The sequence below is a fragment of the Oncorhynchus masou genome, unplaced genomic scaffold, assembly GCF_036934945.1.
Source record: "Oncorhynchus masou masou isolate Uvic2021 unplaced genomic scaffold, UVic_Omas_1.1 unplaced_scaffold_2070, whole genome shotgun sequence".
In the NCBI taxonomy this organism is placed as follows: domain Eukaryota; kingdom Metazoa; phylum Chordata; class Actinopteri; order Salmoniformes; family Salmonidae; genus Oncorhynchus; species Oncorhynchus masou.
In genome coordinates, this window is record NW_027008556.1 from 36,011 (window position 1) to 56,152 (window position 20,142).

Consider the following 20,142-nt stretch of genomic DNA (forward strand, 5'->3'; position numbering starts at 1 on the left):
ACCCTGGAGGATCCCTCCCTGCTCCCCTAACCCTGGAGGATCCTCCCTGCTCCCCTAACCCTAGAGTATCCTGCCTGCTTCCCTAACTGATGGAGGGAGGCAGGGATGGAGGGACTGAGGGAGAGACTGATGGAGGGAGGCAGGGATGGAGGGACTGAGGGAGAGACTGATGGCGGGAGGGATGGTGGGACTGAGGGAGAGACTGATGGAGGGAGGGATGATGGGACAGAGGGAGAGACTGATGGAGGGAGAGAGGGATGATGGGACAGAGGGAGAGACTGATGGAGGAAAGAGGGATGATGGGACAGAGCGAGAGACTGATGGAGGGAGGGACTGACTATGTACCGAGTGTGAAAACAATAGATAACATCAGGTCACCCACTGAGCAGGAGATCACCCAGAGCAGCAGCAGGCCAAATCACCCTCAGACCCCCAAACATGTTGTCTTTGGCCCGGTCAGCCCACACATCTCCAGTCGACAGGCCCCATGCCTTGGCCACACCACAGAGTGTCCTGGGCCCCTGACACAGACCTCAAGCCTCTTCACACAGGAACCCTCCTAGAACCCAGACCTTGATCCTAGAAGGTAAAACCTGCTGTCGCAGGGACATGGCTGGAGCGGACAGAACAGACAGAGGAACCAGGAAGTAAAGCGTCCGAACACACACCCTGTCATTGATCTGTGGAGGCGGTAGGGAGGTCGCAGGGAGGACAGATCAGACAGGCAGCCTCTGCCCTTGCTTTAAACTCTCACCCCCTCACCTCCACCTCCTCCTCGCCTCATCCCTTCCCTTTCCTCCCCCGACTCCCAGCCCCAAAGACACGAGCTGATTCAATCAGATTTGTCCGTTTTTAAGGTCCTGACCCCTGTGCCTTCGGGAATGTGAACTTTTCCTGTTTGTTGATGCTCGTCAGGCCAACGCTTGTGGATAACAGCTGTGTGTGTGTTTGTGAGAGAAAACGAACTCCATCTGTGGATAGCTCCTGTTCAGCCAATCACAAGCCCCGTCTCTGCATTTCCCCTCTGCCAGTCCAAGTTTCACACTTTATAAACACACAGTAACAGGTGTTTACTACCACCTCAAACATCCAAAGGAAAGAGATGGAAACCTGTTGGTTGACACCGGCCCTGGGTGAATACCTGAGACACCAGCCCTGGGTGAATACCTGTTGGTTGACACCGGCCCTGGGTGAATACCTGTGACACCGGCCCTGGGTGAATACCTGAGACACCGGCCCTGGGTGAATACCTGAGACACCGGCCCTGGGTGAATACCTGTGACACCAGCCCTTGGTGAATACCTGTGACACCGGCCCTGGGTGAATACCTGTGACACCAGCCCTGGGTGAATACACCGGCCCTGGGTGAATACCTGTGACACCGGCCCTGGGTGAATACCTGTGACACCGGCCCTGGGTGAATACCTGTGACACCGGCCCTGGGTGAATACCTGAGACACCGGCCCTGGGTGAACACCTGAGACACCGGCCCTGGGTGAACACCTGTGACACCGGCCCTGGGTGAACACCTGAGACACCGGCCCTGGGTGAACACCTGTGACACCGGCCCTGGGTGAATACCTGTGACACCAGCCCTGGGTGAATACCTGAGACACCGGCCCTGGGTGAATACCTGAGACACCGGCCCTGGGTGAATACACCGGCCCTGGGTGAATACCTGAGACACCGGCCCTGGGTGAATACCTGTGACACCAGCCCTGGGTGAATACCTGTGACACCGGCCCTGGGTGAATACCTGAGACACCGGCCCTGGGTGAATACACCGGCCCTGGGTGAATACCTGTGACACCGGCCCTGGGTGAATACCTGAGACACCGGCCCTGGGTGAATACCTGAGACACCGGCCCTGGGTGAATACCTGTGACACCGGCCCTGGGTGAATACACCGGCCCTGGGTGAATACCTGTGACACCGGCCCTGGGTGAATACCTGTGACACCGGCCCTGGGTGAATACACCGGCCCTGGGTGAATACCTGTGACACCGGCCCTGGGTGAATACCTGTGACACCGGCCCTGGGTGAATACACCGGCCCTGGGTGAATACCTGTGACACCGGCCCTGGGTGAATACCTGAGACACCGGCCCTGGGTGAATACCTGAGACACCGGCCCTGGGTGAATACCTGAGACACCGGCCCTGGGTGAATACCTGAGACACCGGCCCTGGGTGAATACCTGAGACACCGGCCCTGGGTGAATACCTGTGACACCGGCCCTGGGTGAATACCTGAGACACCGGCCCTGGGTGAATACCTGTGACACCGGCCCTGGGTGAATACCTGTGTATCGTCCCACTGTCCTGCTGTTGGCTGTTTGCGCTGAAGGCCTAACATGTGACAGGCAAGGAGGAGCCCAGGCAGTCGAGGGGGGCAGTAGAGTCAGTCTGCTGTCAGCAGAACAGATTTATGACGCCTCCTGTCACTTTGAACACTGCTCCTGTTTGCTTAATTAAAGACCCCTAACTACTCTACATGGTCTGTCTCAGCCCCTCAGCCCTCTGGTTCTCTACCCTGTCTCAGCCCCTCAGCCCTCTGGTTCTCTACCCTGTCTCTCTGGCTCAGCCCCTCAGCTCTCTGGTTCTCTATCCTGTCTCTCTGTCTCAGCCCCTCAGCCCTCTGGTTCTCTACCCTGTCTCTCTGGCTCAGCCCCTCAGCCCTCTGGTTCTCTATCCTGTCTCAGCCCCTCAGCCCTCTGGTTCGCTACCCTGTCTCAGCCCCTCAGCCCTCTGGTTCTCTACCCTGTCTCTCTGGCTCAACCCCTCAGCCCTCTGGTTTTCTATCCTGTCTCAGCCCCTCAGCCCTCTGGTTCTATACCCTGTCTCAGCCCCTCAGCCCTCTGGTTCTCTATCCTGTCTCAGCCCCTCAGCCCTCTGGTTCTCTATCCTGTCTCTCTGGCTCAGCCCCTCAGCCCTCTGGTTCTCTATCCTGTCTCAGCCCCTCAGCCCTCTGGTTCTCTATTCTGTCTCAGCCCCTCAGCCCTCTGGTTCTCTATCCTGTCTCAGCCCCTCAGCCCTCTGGTTCTCTACCCTGTCTCAGCCCCTCAGCCCTCTGGTTCTCTACCCTAGCCCCTCAGCCCTCTGGTTCTCTACCCTGTCTCAGCCCCTCAGCCCTCTGGTTCTCTATCCTGTCTCTGTCTCAGCCCCTCAGCCCTCTGGTTCTCTATCCTGTCTCAGCCCCTCAGCCCTCTGGTTCTCTATCCTGTCTCAGCCCCTCAGCCCTCTGGTTCTCTACCCTGTCTCTCTGTCTCAGCCCTCTGGTTCTCTATTCTGTCTCAGCCCCTCAGCCCTCTGGTTCTCTATCCTGTCTCAGCCCCTCAGCCCTCTGGTTCTCTACCCTGTCTCAGCCCCTCAGCCCTCTGGTTCTCTAGTCTCAGCCCCTCAGCCCTCTGGTTCTCTACCCTGTCTCTCTGTCTCAGCCCTCTGGTTCTCTATTCTGTCCAGCCCCTCAGCCCTCTGGTTCTCTATCCTGTCTCAGCCCCTCAGCCCTCTGGTTCTCTACCCTGTCTCTCTGGTTCTCTACCCTGTCCTGTCTGGTTCTCTACCCTGTCTCAGCCCTCTGGTTCTCTACCCTGTCTCAGCCCTCTGGTTCTCTACCCTGTCTCTCTGGCTCAGCCCTCTGGTTCTCTACCCTGTCTCTCTGTCTCAGCCCCTCAGCCCTCTGGTTCTCTACCCTGTCTCTCTGTCTCAGCCCCTCAGCCCTCTGGTTTTCTACCCTGTCTCAGCCCCTCTTTCATCCCCCATCCCTTCACCCCCATCCCTACACCCCCATCTCTTCATCCCCATCTCTTCATCCCTTCATCTATCATCCCTTCACCCCATCCCTTCATCCTCCATTTCTTCATCCCTTCATTCCCCATCCCTTCACTTCATCCCTTCATCCTTCATCTCCCATCACTTCATCCTTCATCCCCCATACCTTCATCCACCATCCCCCATCCACATCCCTTCATCCCCCATCCCTTCATACTTCATCCCTTCATCCACCATCCCTTCATCCTTCATCTCCCATCCCTCCTTTCCCTTCATCCTTCATCCCCCATCCCTTCATCCTCCATTCCCCATCCCTTCACTTCATCCCTCCATCCCCCATCCCTTCACTTCATCCTCCATCCCCATCCCTTCATCCACCATCCCTTCATCCTTCACCCACCATCCCGTCATCCTTCATCCCTTCATCCTTCATCCACCATCCCCCATCTTCATCCCCCATCCCTTCATCCCCCATACACTGCTCTTCATCATCTCATCACACTGCTCTTCATCATGTCAACACTCATCACACTGCTGTGAATAACACTGTCAATGAACCTCTTCTTTACTAATTGTTTTGTGTTGTTGATCGTACATCATCCCTCATAGTCCAGCATCAATCAGCACTCTAAACACGTGGTGGGTGTGTTTTAGTAATCAACAATATTTAATAAATCATTGACTGTTCCTCTGAATGAACTGATTTAGTGAAGGTTAACTCATGGAAGGATGTTGCTATAATCAATATAAATATAGTTAGCTGCACCATGTCATGTTTTAACAATTTGACTCTGTTTTATTCAAACCATGTTAAATGTGTTTCTGGTCAAGTTGGTGTACTATGGGAAATGTGGAATCCCAAAATTCGTTGCATTGAATACCAAAGTCCTCTCTTTTTTCTGATTTGAATGTTCCACAGCGACCCCTGGTGGAGGCGATTAGAACTGGGGAAATGAAATCCGTTGTGAGTGCCTTGAAGAGAACTGGCCAGAGAAGGGTACTTACCTCCCGTAATAACAACAACAGGATGACAAAGGAATATTCACACACAATACAAGTATAATAATAATAATATATAAATATTATATGGGGGGGGGCCCATTGAGGTGAGGAGGGAAATGTCCTAGGTGGCAAAGGTTCGGATGGATATCGTTATTTATCGGCGTAGTAACAAACCCACACCTCACAACCTATTTGACCCCAAACATGTTCAAACTATTTACACCCTTCCTGTTTGCAGAGAGAACATTTTGCCGTTTTAAAACAAATTTCCTGTAATTCTCCACATTCCACTATGTGTTGTGTTTGTATGATACCAGGGGTCGAAGCCCGACCAAGTTGGCTCCGTTCTGGTTCCGGACCGCGGTCTGCCAGCAGAGTATGGGGGCTCAATATAGTAAGCAGATACACCCTAAGGCTGGATGGTCTATGTGCTTGTTAATTAAGAGCATTGAGCTAGTAACCGGAAGGTTGCAAGTTCAAACCCCGAGCTGACAAGATACAAATCTGTCGTTCTGCCCCTGAACAGGCAGTTAACCCACTGTTCCTAGGCCGTTATTGAAAATAAGAATGTGTTCTTAACTGACTTGCCTAGTTAAATAAAGGTAAAATAAAAAATATGAATTTAAATAATGATTCCCAGATAGGTTGTCTGTAATACAGACATCCCCCCACCTCCAGACTTTTTGTGGCCAGAGCAGGCCTGAATCCTCATCTAGGCCTCAGCCAGGCCCCAGCCTGTGTCCTCAGCCAGGCCCCAGCCTGTGTCCTCAGCCAGGCCCCAGCCTGTGTCCTCAGCCAGGCCCCAGCCTGTATCCTCAGCCAGGCCCCAGCCTGTGTCCTCAGCCAGGCCCCAGCCCGTGTCCTCAGCCAGGCCCCAGCCCGTGTCCTCAGCCAGGCCCCAGCCTGTGTCCTCAGCCAGGCCCCAGCCTGTGTCCTCAGCCAGGCCCCAGCCTGTGTCCTCAGCCAGGCCCCAGCCTGTGTCCTCCAGCTAGGCCCCAGCCTGTGTCCTCAGCCAGACCCCAGCCTGTGTCCTCAGCCAGGCCCCAGCCTGTGTCCTCAGCCAGGCCCCAGCCTGTGTCCTCAGCCAGACCCCAGCCCGTGTCCTCAGCCAGGCCCCAGCCCGTGTCCTCAGCCAGGCCCCAGCCCGCGTCCTCAGCCAGGCCCCAGCCCGCGTCCTCATCTAGGCCCCAGCCCGCGTCCTCAGCCAGGCCCCAGCCTGTGTCCTCAGCCAGGCCCCAGTCTGAGTCCCAAATGGAACCTTATTACCTATATAGCGCACTACTTTTATCCCATAGGGCTCCATTTGGGACACACCTAGGCTGGGTGATACACCAAACCGTCTCTCCCGACAGATGAGGCCGGGAGGGTTTTCTGTGATTGTGGTCTGACCTTAGAATGGCCGTCATCATTCAGGGTCATGACTCTGTGTCGTTGGGAAAGAGCTTGTCAGTCAGAATGTCACTAAGGTCTACATCGGTTATAATCTGCAGGTGACAAATGAAATGTGACGACTAGAAGTCCCATCAGAGGAATCCCTATCAGCTGTTGATTGGTAGTAATGCATTATATTCCACTTGTTGCCATTGTTTTGTTGAAAACCACATGATCATGCAGACATTTTTGAATGTATAAATTTATTTACAACACCTCTATGATACATTCCCACACGAATCAGACCGAGGTCACTGGTTTAGTAGATAAAGCTTTGGTATTAAATAGATTTCATCACATGGTTAAAAGCATCCCAGAATGCAGCAGGACACATTCTGAAACAGATGACATCAAAGCCTTACAAAAGGACATCGTTTTGGAAGAGAGGGTGCAAAAAACATTGGTTATGAGAAAAAAAAAAGCTTTGTTCCAAAATCTAAAACAGGAAATACAGTCATTCAAACATACATCAACATTGGGTTTGCATCCCTAATGGCACCCTATTCCCTACGTAGTGCACTACTTTAGAGCAGGGCCCATTGGGTAGTGCCCTGTATAGGGAATGATGCCATTTGGGACACATCTAACAGGCTTCTCTGTTCCTTTCTCTCATCATTGGTTTATTCCTCCGGAAGGATTAAGGGACACTTTTGGTCAGCTGTTACTTGGTAACAATCTTTTTAAGTGTGCCAGAATGATCACTATTATAAATGTATTCTACTATTTAAATAGGCTAAACTCAAAATACAGGGCAGCATATATGACAAATTGAAGATAAATGAATTATATAACCCCTCAACAAAATAAAGCCAAGATCCTAAAAGTCCACATCCGAACATTAAAACGACCACCCCAGAAAATAAGACCCATGCAACAAAAAGACTTGTGACTAAAAGACCTTTAAGATTCTTTCTGTACAGCTACCGCTGTACGATGTTTTACAGACACACACAGTCACAATAACGTAATAAATATAGGGAGTTGATGGTTCATTTAAAAAAAAGACAGACGCTCCCAGCGTGAATAGAATTAGACCCCAGGACAGTTTTAAAAAGACAGACGCTCCCAGCGTGAATAGAATTAGACCCCAGGACAGTTTTAAAAAGACAGACGCTCCCAGCGTGAATAGAATTAGACCCCAGGACAGTTTTAAAGGCCCAGGAGAACAGTTCCACAGCATCGTTCTCCACGGAATGGACAGCCAAACATGTCCGTGCGAGTCACTGATATGGATGTTGGAGCCGTCAGTCGTCCTTCCTGAATTGTTGACTGATTTCCTGGTCCGTCCCAAAAGCCTATTCCCATTCTAGTGCACTACTGTTGGCCAGGGCCCATAATGCACTACTGTTGGCCAGGGCCCATAATGCACTACTGTTGGCCAGGGCCCATAACGCACTACTGTTGGCCAGGGCCCATAATGCACTACTGTTGGCCATAATGCACTACTGTTGGCTACTTTTAGCCAGGACCCACCGTGCTCTGGTCAACAGTAGAGCACTACAGAAGGAAACCCATCCATGGCACCAGCCAGCAGTCACGTCTCCTGGACATTACATGGCACTGTAGGTCGCAGCAGTCAGAACCGGCCTCCGCTTCCCTTTGATCTTCAGAGATCCATAACGGGCCTGTTGGACAGAACGGATGAGACAACGATGTATTTATCATCAGACTGGTGTAACTCTGACCTCGTTAATATACTATAACAAGCATTACAGACTGGTGTAACTCTGACCTAGTTAATATACTATAACAAGCATTACAGCCTCCTGAACCAGACCAGACTGGTGTAACTCTGACCTAGTTAATATACTATAACAAGCATTACAGCCCCCTGAACCAGACCAGACTGGTGTAACTCTGACCTAGTTAATATACTATAACAAGCATTACAGCCCCCTGAACCAGACCACCAGACTGGTGTAACTCTGACCTAGTTAATATACTATAACAAGCATTACAGCCCCCTGAACCAGACCATCAGACTGGTGTAACTCTGACCTAGTTAATATACTATAACAAGCATTACAGACTGGTGTAACTCTGACCTAGTTAATATACTATAACAAGCATTACAGACTGGTGTAACTGACCTAGTTAATATACTATAACAAGCATTACAGACTGGTGTAACTGACCTAGTTAATATACTATAACAAGCATTACAGACTGGTGTAACTCTGACCTAGTTAATATACTATAACAAGCATTACAGCCTCGTGAACCAGACCATCAGACTGGTGTAACTCTGACCTAGTTAATATACTATAACAAGCATTACAGACTGGTGTAACTCTGACCTAGTTAATAGACTATAACAAGCATTACAGCCTCGTGAAACAGACCATCAGACTGGTGTAACTGACCTAGTTAATATACTATAACAAGCATTACAGACTGGTGTAACTCTGACCTAGTTAATATACTATAACAAGCATTACAGCCTCGTGAACCAGACCATCAGACTGGTGTAACTCTGACCTAGTTAATATACTATAACAAGCATTACAGCCCCCTGAACCAGACCAGACTGGTGTAACTCTGACCTAGTTAATATACTATAACAAGCATTACAGCCCCTGAACCAGACCAGACTGGTGTAACTCTGACCTAGTTAATATACTATAACAAGCATTACAGACTGGTGTAACTCTGACCTAGTTAATATACTATAACAAGCATTACAGCCCCCTGAACCAGACCATCAGACTGGTGTAACTCTGACCTAGTTAATATACTATAACAAGCATTACAGCCTCGTATAACCAGACCATCAGACTGGTGTAACTCTGACCTAGTTAATATACTATAACAAGCATTACAGCCTCGTGAAACAGACCAGACTGGTGTAACTCTGACCTAGTTAATATACTATAACAAGCATTACAGCCTCGTGAACCAGACCATCAGACTGGTGTAACTCTGACCTAGTTAATATACTATAACAAGCATTACAGCCTCCTGAACCAGACCATCAGACTGGTGTAACTCTGACCTAGTTAATATACTATAACAAGCATTACAGACTGGTGTAACTCTGACCTAGTTAATATACTATAACAAGCATTACAGACTGGTGTAACTCTGACCTCGTTAATATACTATAACAAGCATTACAGACTGGTGTAACTCTGACCTAGTTAATATACTATAACAAGCATTACAGCCTCCTGAACCAGACCATCAGACTGGTGTAACTCTGACCTAGTTAATATACTATAACAAGCATTACAGCCTCCTGAAACAGACCAGACTGGTGTAACTCTGACCTAGTTAATATACTATAACAAGCATTACAGACTGGTGTAACTCTGACCTAGTTAATATACTATAACAAGCATTACAGCCCCCTGAACCAGACCAGACTGGTGTAACTGACCTAGTTAATATACTATAACAAGCATTACAGACTGGTGTAACTCTGACCTAGTTAATATACTATAACAAGCATTACAGCCCCCTGAACCAGACCAGACTGGTGTAACTCTGACCTAGTTAATATACTATAACAAGCATTACAGCCCCCTGAAACAGACCAGACTGGTGTAACTCTGACCTAGTTAATATACTATAACAAGCATTACAGCCTCCTGAACCAGACCATCAGACTGGTGTAACTCTGACCTAGTTAATATACTATAACAAGCATTACAGCCTGGTGAAACAGACCATCAGACTGGTGTAACTCTGACCTAGTTAATATACTATAACAAGCATTACAGCCTCCTGAACCAGACCATCAGACTGGTGTAACTCTGACCTAGTTAATATACTATAACAAGCATTACAGACTGGTGTAACTCTGACCTAGTTAATATACTATAACAAGCATTACAGACTGGTGTAACTCTGACCTAGTTAATATACTATAACAAGCATTACAGCCTCCTGAACCAGACCATCAGACTGGTGTAACTCTGACCTAGTTAATATACTATAACAAGCATTACAGACTGGTGTAACTCTGACCTAGTTAATATACTATAACAAGCATTACAGCCTCGTGAACCAGACCATCAGACTGGTGTAACTCTGACCTAGTTAATATACTATAACAAGCATTACAGACTGGTGTAACTCTGACCTAGTTAATATACTATAACAAGCATTACAGCCTCCTGAACCAGACCATCAGACTGGTGTAACTCTGACCTAGTTAATATACTATAACAAGCATTACAGACTGGTGTAACTCTGACCTAGTTATTATACTATAACAAGCATTACAGCCTCGTGAACCAGACCAGACTGGTGTAACTCTGACCTAGTTAATATACTATAACAAGCATTACAGACTGGTGTAACTCTGACCTAGTTAATATACTATAACAAGCATTACAGCCCCCTGAACCAGACCACCAGACTGGTGTAACTCTGACCTAGTTAATATACTATAACAAGCATTACAGACTGGTGTAACTCTGACCTAGTTAATATACTATAACAAGCATTACAGCCCCCTGAACCAGACCAGACTGGTGTAACTCTGACCTAGTTAATATACTATAACAAGCATTACAGACTGGTGTAACTCTGACCTAGTTAATATACTATAACAAGCATTACAGCCCCCTGAAACAGACCATCAGACTGGTGTAACTGACCTAGTTAATATACTATAACAAGCATTACAGACTGGTGTAACTCTGACCTAGTTAATATACTATAACAAGCATTACAGCCTCCTGAACCAGACCATTAGACTGGTGTAACTCTGACCTAGTTAATATACTATAACAAGCATTACAGACTGGTGTAACTCTGACCTAGTTATTATACTATAACAAGCATTACAGCCTCCTGAACCAGACCATCAGACTGGTGTAACTCTGACCTAGTTAATATACTATAACAAGCATTACAGCCTCCTGAAACAGACCAGACTGGTGTAACTCTGACCTAGTTAATATACTATAACAAGCATTACAGACTGGTGTAACTCTGACCTAGTTAATATACTATAACAAGCATTACAGACTGGTGTAACTCTGACCTAGTTAATATACTATAACAAGCATTACAGCCTCCTGAACCAGACCATCAGACTGGTGTAACTCTGACCTAGTTAATATACTATAACAAGCATTACAGACTGGTGTAACTCTGACCTAGTTAATATACTATAACAAGCATTACAGACTGGTGTAACTCTGACCTAGTTAATATACTATAACAAGCATTACAGCCTCCTGAACCAGACCATCAGACTGGTGTAACTCTGACCTAGTTAATATACTATAACAAGCATTACAGCCTCCTGAACCAGACCATCAGACTGGTGTAACTCTGACCTAGTTAATATACTATAACAAGCATTACAGACTGGTGTAACTCTGACCTAGTTAATATACTATAACAAGCATTACAGCCTGGTGTAACTCTGACCTAGTTATTATACTATAACAAGCATTACAGCCTGGTGTAACTCTGACCTAGTTAATATACTATAACAAGCATTACAGCCTGGTGAAACAGACCATCAGACTGGTGTAACTCTGACCTAGTTAATATACTATAACAAGCATTACAGCCTCCTGAAACAGACCAGACTGGTGTAACTCTGACCTAGTTAATATACTATAACAAGCATTACAGCCCCCTGAACCAGACCATCAGACTGGTGTAACTCTGACCTAGTTAATATACTATAACAAGCATTACAGCCTCCTGAACCAGACCATCAGACTGGTGTAACTCTGACCTAGTTAATATACTATAACAAGCATTACAGACTGGTGTAACTCTGACCTAGTTAATATACTATAACAAGCATTACAGCCCCCTGAAACAGACCAGACTGGTGTAACTCTGACCTAGTTAATATACTATAACAAGCATTACAGCCCCCTGAACCAGACCAGACTGGTGTAACTCTGACCTAGTTAATATACTATAACAAGCATTACAGCCTCCTGAACCAGACCATCAGACTGGTGTAACTCTGACCTAGTTAATATACTATAACAAGCATTACAGACTGGTGTAACTCTGACCTAGTTAATAGACTATAACAAGCATTACAGCCTGGTGAAACAGACCATCAGACTGGTGTAACTCTGACCTAGTTAATATACTATAACAAGCATTACAGCCCCCTGAACCAGACCATCAGACTGGTGTAACTCTGACCTAGTTAATAGACTATAACAAGCATTACAGACTGGTGTAACTGACCTAGTTAATATACTATAACAAGCATTACAGCCCCTGAAACAGACCATCAGACTGGTGTAACTCTGACCTAGTTAATATACTATAACAAGCATTACAGCCTCCTGAACCAGACCAGACTGGTGTAACTCTGACCTAGTTAATATACTATAACAAGCATTACAGACTGGTGTAACTCTGACCTAGTTAATATACTATAACAAGCATTACAGCCTGGTGAAACAGACCATCAGACTGGTGTAACTCTGACCTAGTTAATATACTATAACAAGCATTACAGCCCCCTGAACCAGACCATCAGACTGGTGTAACTCTGACCTAGTTAATAGACTATAACAAGCATTACAGACTGGTGTAACTGACCTAGTTAATATACTATAACAAGCATTACAGCCCCCTGAAACAGACCATCAGACTGGTGTAACTCTGACCTAGTTAATATACTATAACAAGCATTACAGACTGGTGTAACTCTGACCTAGTTAATATACTATAACAAGCATTACAGCCTCGTGAACCAGACCCTTTGAAAAGGCTGAAGAATAAGACCCTTGTATAGAGACTGTAGAGGTGATCACCAGTCTCTCCTCAGTCCAGATCACTTTCAGTGGCAAAACGCAGATTTATTTAAACATTCAATGTAACTTTAACCCAATAAAAACAGTTCTGGAGGAATGTGGTTTGGGCAGTAGCCCTAATACATTATCACAGCATAGTGTCTGGTCTAATACATTATCACAGCATAGTGTCTGGTCTAATACATTATCACAGCATAGTGTCTGGTCTAATACATTATCACAGAATAGTGTCTGGTCTAATACATCATCACAGCATAGTGGCTATATGCCTGGTCTAATACATTATCACAGCATAGTGTCTGGTCTAATACATTATCACAGCATAGTGGCTATATGCCTGGTCTAATACATTATCACAGCATAGTGTCTGGTCTAATATATTATCACAGCATAGTGTCTGGTCTAATACATTATCACAGCATAGTGGCTATATGCCTGGTCTAATACATTATCACAGCATAGTGGCTATATGCCTGGTCTAATACATTATCACAGCATAGTGTCTGGTCTAATACATCATCACAGCATAGTGTCTGGTCTAATACATCATCACAGCATAGTGGCTATATGCCTGGTCTAATACATTATCACAGCATAGTGGCTATATGCCTGGCCTAATACATCATCACAGCATAGTGGCTGTATGCCTGGCCTGTCAATGTAGTTATTCAGACAGACATCTTTACAGCGTGTTATAGACAGACAGACATCTCTACAGAGTGTTATAGACAGACAGACATCTCTACAGCGTGTTATATTCAGACTTACATCTTTGCGGGCTTTAGAGCGCACGATCTTGACACTCTGGGACCTCCTCAGACCTCTCTGGGTGACGGCCTCGTCCTCTGAGAAAAGTTGTTCCCCCTCCTCGTCTGTCCTGTCCTCCTGATCATAGACGGGGTACTCTGGGGAGACATGTCCACATCAGTTAGACAGGGTACTCTGGGGAGACATGTCCACATTAGTTAGACAGGGTGCTCTGGGGAGACATGTCCACATCAGTTAGACAGGGTGCTCTGGGGAGACATGTCCACATCAGTTAGACAGGGTGCTCTGGGGAGACATGTCCACATCAGTTAGACAGGGTACTCTGGGGAGACATGTCCACATCAGTTAGACAGGGTACTCTGGGGAGACATGTCCACATCAGTTAGACAGGGTACTCTGGGGAGACATGTCCACATCAGTTAGACAGGGTACTCTGGGGAGACATGTCCACATCAGTTAGACAGGGTACTCTGGGGAGACATGTCCACATCAGTTAGACAGGGTACTCTGGGGAGACATGTCCACATCAGTTAGACAGGGTACTCTGGGGAGACATGTCCACATCAGTTAGACAGGGTACTCTGGGGAGACATGTCCACATCAGTTAGACAGGGTACTCTGGGGAGACATGTCCACATCAGTTAGACAGGGTACTCTGGGGAGACATGTCCACATCAGTTAGACAGGGTACTCTGGGGAGACATGTCCACATCAGTTAGACAGGGTACTCTGGGGAGACATGTCCACATCAGTTAGACAGGGTACTCTGGGGAGACATGTCCACATCAGTTAGACAGGGTACTCTGGGGAGACATGTCCACATCAGTTAGACAGGGTACTCTGGGGAGACATGTCCACATCAGTTAGACAGGGTACTCTGGGGAGACATGTCCACATCAGTTAGACAGGGTACTCTGGGGAGACATGTCCACATCAGTTAGACAGGGTACTCTGGGGAGACATGTCCACATCAGTTAGACAGGGTACTCTGGGGAGACATGTCCACATCAGTTAGACAGGGTACTCTGGGGAGACATGTCCACATCAGTTAGACAGGGTACTCTGGGGAGACATGTCCACATCAGTTAGACAGGGTACTCTGGGGAGACATGTCCATATCAGTTAGACATAGTACAACTAAACCAGAAGAAGGTTAACTTGGTCTTCTGACCAGACTCCTAGGTCGTGTCCTCATGGTAGAAGTGCTGAGTCCGAGGGGCTGACTGACATTCTGACTGGTGTGTTGGAGAGAGAGAGAGAGACAGGCTGCCTGGGGACGGAGCCAATCACTGGGGACGGATTCCACAGCTGAGGCCACAACAACCAACAGATTGCTATAACATCCACTACATGACCTAAAGTATGTGTAAACTGTGCAGGACAGTCAAGTTCTTCCACACTGATCTCCACAAACCATTTCTGATTGGACCTCACTTGGGTCCATGGGGGCATTGTCATGGTGAAACAGGAAATGGCCTTCCCCCCAAACGGTTGCCACAAAGTTGGAAGCACAGAATCATCTAGAATGTCATTGTATACTGTAGTGTTAATATTTCCCTTCACTGGAACTAAGGGGCCTTGAACCATGAAAAACAGCCCCAGACAGTTATTCCTCCTTTACAGTTGGCACTGTGCATTGGGGAAGGTAACGTTCTCCTGGCATCCACCAAACTCAGATCCGTCCATCAGACAGCCAGATGGTGAAACATGATTCATCACTCCAGAGAACAAGTTTCCACTGATCCACAGTCCAATGGTGGCGAGATTTACACCACTACTAACTGACTGGGGCTGTTCTGTAATATCATCACTGGGCTATGACCCCTACTAACTGACTGGGGCTGTTCTGTAATATCATCACTGGGCTATGACCCCTACTAACTGACTGGGACTGTTCTGTAATATCACTGGGCTACGACCCCTACTAACTGACTGGGGCTGTTCTGTTATATCACTGGGCTACGACCCCTACTAACTGACTGGGGCTGTTCTGTAATATCATCACTGGGCTACGACCCTACTAACTGACTGGGACTGTTCTGTAATATCACTGGGCTACGACCCCTACTAACTGACTGGGGCTGTTCTGTAATATCATCACTGGGCTACGACCCCTACTAACTGACTGGGACTGTTCTGTAATATCACTGGGCTACGACCCCTCCTAACTGACTGGGGCTGTTCTGTAATATCATCACTGGGCTATGACCCCTACTAACTGACTGGGGCTGTTCTGTAATATCACTGGGCTATGACCCCTACTGACTGACTGGGGCTGTTCTGTAATATCATCACTGGGCTACGACCCCTACTAACTGACTGGGGCTGTTCTGTAATATCACTGGGCTATGACCCCTACTAACTGACTGGGACTGTTCTGTTCTGTAATATCATCACTGGGCTGTGACCCCTACTAACTGACTGGGGCTGTTCTGTAATATCATCACTGGGCTATGACCCCTACTAACTGACTGGGGCTGTTCTGTAATATCACTGGGCTATGACCCCTACTAACTGACTGGGACTGTTCTGTTCTGTAATATCATCACTGGGCTCGACCCCTACTAACTGACTGGGGCTGTTCTGTAATATCATCACTGGGCTATGACCCCTACTAACTGACTGGGGCTGTTCTGTAATATCATCACTGGGCTACGACCCCTACTAACTGACTGGGGCTGTTCTGTAATATCATCACTGGGCTACGACCCCTACTAACTGACTGGGGCTGTTCTGTAATATCATCACTGGGCTACGACCCTACTAACTGACTGGGGCTGTTCTGTAATATCATCACTGGGCTATGACCCCTCCTAACTGACTGGGGCTGTTCTGTAATATCATCACTGGGCTATGACCCCTACTAACTGACTGGGACTGTTCTGTAATATCATCACTGGGCTACGACCCCTACTAACTGACTGGGGCTGTTCTGTTATATCACTGGGCTACGACCCCTACTAACTGACTGGGGCTGTTCTGTTCTGTAATATCATCACTGGGCTACGACCCTACTAACTGACTGGGGCTGTTCTGTTCTGTAATATCACTGGGCTACGACCCCTACTAACTGACTGGGACTGTTCTGTTCTGTAATATCATCACTGGGCTACGACCCTACTAACTGACTGGGACTGTTCTGTTCTGTAATATCATCACTGGGCTCGACCCCTCCTAACTGACTGGGACTGTTCTGTTCTGTAATATCATCACTGGGCTACGACCCTACTAACTGACTGGGGCTGTTCTGTTCTGTAATATCATCACTGGGCTACGACCCCTACTAACTGACTGGGGCTGTTCTGTTCTGTAATATCATCACTGGGCTACGACCCCTACTAACTGACTGGGACTGTTCTGTTCTGTAATATCATCACTGGGCTACGACCCCTACTAACTGACTGGGACTGTTCTGTAATATCATCACTGGGCTACGACCCTACTAACTGACTGGGGATGTTCTGTAATATCATCACTGGGCTACGACCCCTACTAACTGACTGGGACTGTTCTGTTCTGTAATATCATCACTGGGCTCGACCCTACTAACTGACTGGGGCTGTTCTGTAATATCATCACTGGGCTATGACCCCTACTAACTGACTGGGACTGTTCTGTAATATCATCACTGGGCTATGACCCCTACTAACTGACTGGGGCTGTTCTGTAATATCATCACTGGGCTATGACCCCTACTAACTGACTGGGGCTGTTCTGTAATATCATCACTGGGCTACGACCCCTACTAACTGACTGGGGCTGTTCTGTAATATCATCACTGGGCTACGACCCCTACTAACTGACTGGGGCTGTTCTGTAATATCATCACTGGGCTACGACCCCTACTAACTGACTGGGGCTGTTCTGTAATATCATCACTGGGCTATGACCCCTCCTAACTGACTGGGGCTGTTCTGTAATATCATCACTGGGCTATGACCCCTACTAACTGACTGGGACTGTTCTGTAATATCATCACTGGGCTCACGACCCTACTAACTGACTGGGGCTGTTCTGTTATATCACTGGGCTACGACCCTACTAACTGACTGGGGCTGTTCTGTTCTGTAATATCATCACTGGGCTACGACCCCTCCTAACTGACTGGGACTGTTCTGTTCTGTAATATCATCACTGGGCTCGACCCCTACTAACTGACTGGGACTGTTCTGTTCTGTAATATCATCACTGGGCTACGACCCCTCCTAACTGACTGGGACTGTTCTGTTCTGTAATATCATCACTGGGCTACGACCCCTACTAACTGACTGGGACTGTTCTGTTCTGTAATATCATCACTGGGCTATGACCCCTACTAACTGACTGGGGCTGTTCTGTAATATCATCACTGGGCTCGACCCCTACTAACTGACTGGGGATGTTCTGTTCTGTAATATCATCACTGGGCTACGACCCCTACTAACTGACTGGGGCTGTTCTGTAATATCATCACTGGGCTACGACCCTACTAACTGACTGGGGATGTTCTGTTCTGTAATATCATCACTGGGCTACGACCCTACTAACTGACTGGGGCTGTTCTGTAATATCATCACTGGGCTATGACCCCTACTAACTGACTGGGGCTGTTCTGTTCTGTAATATCATCACTGGGCTACGACCCTACTAACTGACTGGGGCTGTTCTGTAATATCATCACTGGGCTACGACCCCTACTAACTGACTGGGGCTGTTCTGTAATATCATCACTGGGCTATGACCCCTACTAACTGACTGGGGCTGTTCTATAATATCATCACTGGGCTACGACCCCTACTAACTGACTGGGACTGTTCTGTTCTGTAATATCATCACTGGGCTACGACCCCTACTAACTGACTGGGGCTGTTCTATAATATCATCACTGGGCTACGACCCCTACTAACTGACTGGGGCTGTTCTGTAATATCATCACTGGGCTGTGACCCCTACTAACTGACTGGGGCTGTTCTATAATATCATCACTGGGCTACGACCCCTACTAACTGACTGGGGCTGTTCTGTAATATCACTGGGCTACGACCCCTACTAACTGACTGGGGCTGTTCTGTAATACCATCACTGGGCTTCCCTACTAACTGACTGGGACTGTTCTGTTCTGTAATATCACTGGGCTACGACCCCTTACTAACTGACTGGGACTGTTATGTGTTGAGTCACAACAGCTGCCATTCTACCAGCCTCCACCAGGGGCAGCAGTAACATAGTAACTGCCTCCAGTCCTCCTTTCCTTTGTTCCTGTAGTCACATCTGCTCTCCATTCTAGAAAGATCCTTGGGATCTGGAGCCACTATTAACTCTTAACTCTACAAGGCTGTTCATATTTGTTTGAGGATTTAAACTTTCTGCAACCTAAGAAATTTGTTTTTTATGCTAGCCTTCACACAGTCCAAGGCAAACTGATGAAGCTATTGAGCCCTATTGGTTGACAGCTGTTTTAGGAGAAACGTCTAATTCTCCACATCAGATATCATTTTCCTAGTATGACAAAGGTGAGGAGCCCATTCCATTCATCCCACTAATGATCTATTTATCTGTCTTCTGGCATACCTCTGACTGGTCATGGCTGAGCTAGTCCAGTCCAGAACAGTCCAGCCCAGCCCAGAGCATACTGGCGTGATGACGAGTAATGTGACTATCCTTCCCTGAGAACAGAACCAACCCCTCCCTGTACTGATCCTCTGTCAACCTGAGAACAGAACCAACCCCTTCCTGTACTGATCATCTGTCAACCTGAGAACAGAACCAACCACTCCCTGTACTGATCCTCTGTCAACATGAGAACAGAACCAACCCCTCCCTGTACTGATCCTCTGTCAACCTGAGAACAGAACCAACCCCTTCCTGTACTGATCATCTGTCAACCTGAGAACAGAACCAACCAACCCCTCCCTGTACTGATCCTCTGTCAACCTGAGAACAGAACCAACCCCTTCCTGTACTGATCATCTGTCAACCTGAGAACAGAACCAACCAACCCCTTCCTGTACTGATCATCTGTCAACCTGAGAACAGAACCAACCAACCCCTCCCTGTACTGATCCTCTGTCAACCTGAGAACAGAACCAACCCCTCCCTGTACTGATCCTCTGTCAACCTGAGGAGAACAGAACCAACCAACCCCTCCCTGTACTGATCCTCTGTCAACCTGAGGAGAACAGAACCAACCCCTCCCTGTACTGATCCTCTGTCAACCTGAGGAGAACAGAACCAACCAACCCCTCCCTGTACTGATCCTCTGTCAACCTGAGAACAGAACCAACCCCTCCCTGTACTGATCATCTGTCAACCTGAGAACAGAACCAACCCCTCCCTGTACTGATCCTCTGTCAACCTGAGGAGAACAGAACCAACCAACCCCTCCCTGTACTGATCCTCTGTCAACCTGAGAACAGAACCAACCCCTCCCTGTACTGATCTGTCAAC

General features: G+C 47.6%; 1 protein-coding gene across 1 annotated transcript in view; it reads right to left on the minus strand.

The window, feature by feature from the left end:
• Positions 1-6,388: 6,388 nt before the first annotated feature.
• The window catches only part of LOC135532863 (receptor expression-enhancing protein 3-like), a 40,501-nt gene continuing 26,747 nt past the window's right edge, over positions 6,389-20,142 (minus strand). Inside the window, exons 8-9 of the mRNA XM_064960293.1 lie at positions 13,717-13,853; positions 6,389-7,827 (exon numbers count right to left, since the gene is read on the minus strand). Coding sequence (XP_064816365.1) covers positions 7,753-7,827; positions 13,717-13,853 — 212 coding nt within the window. The 3' untranslated portion in view covers positions 6,389-7,752. The remainder of the gene's footprint in view (positions 7,828-13,716; positions 13,854-20,142) is intronic.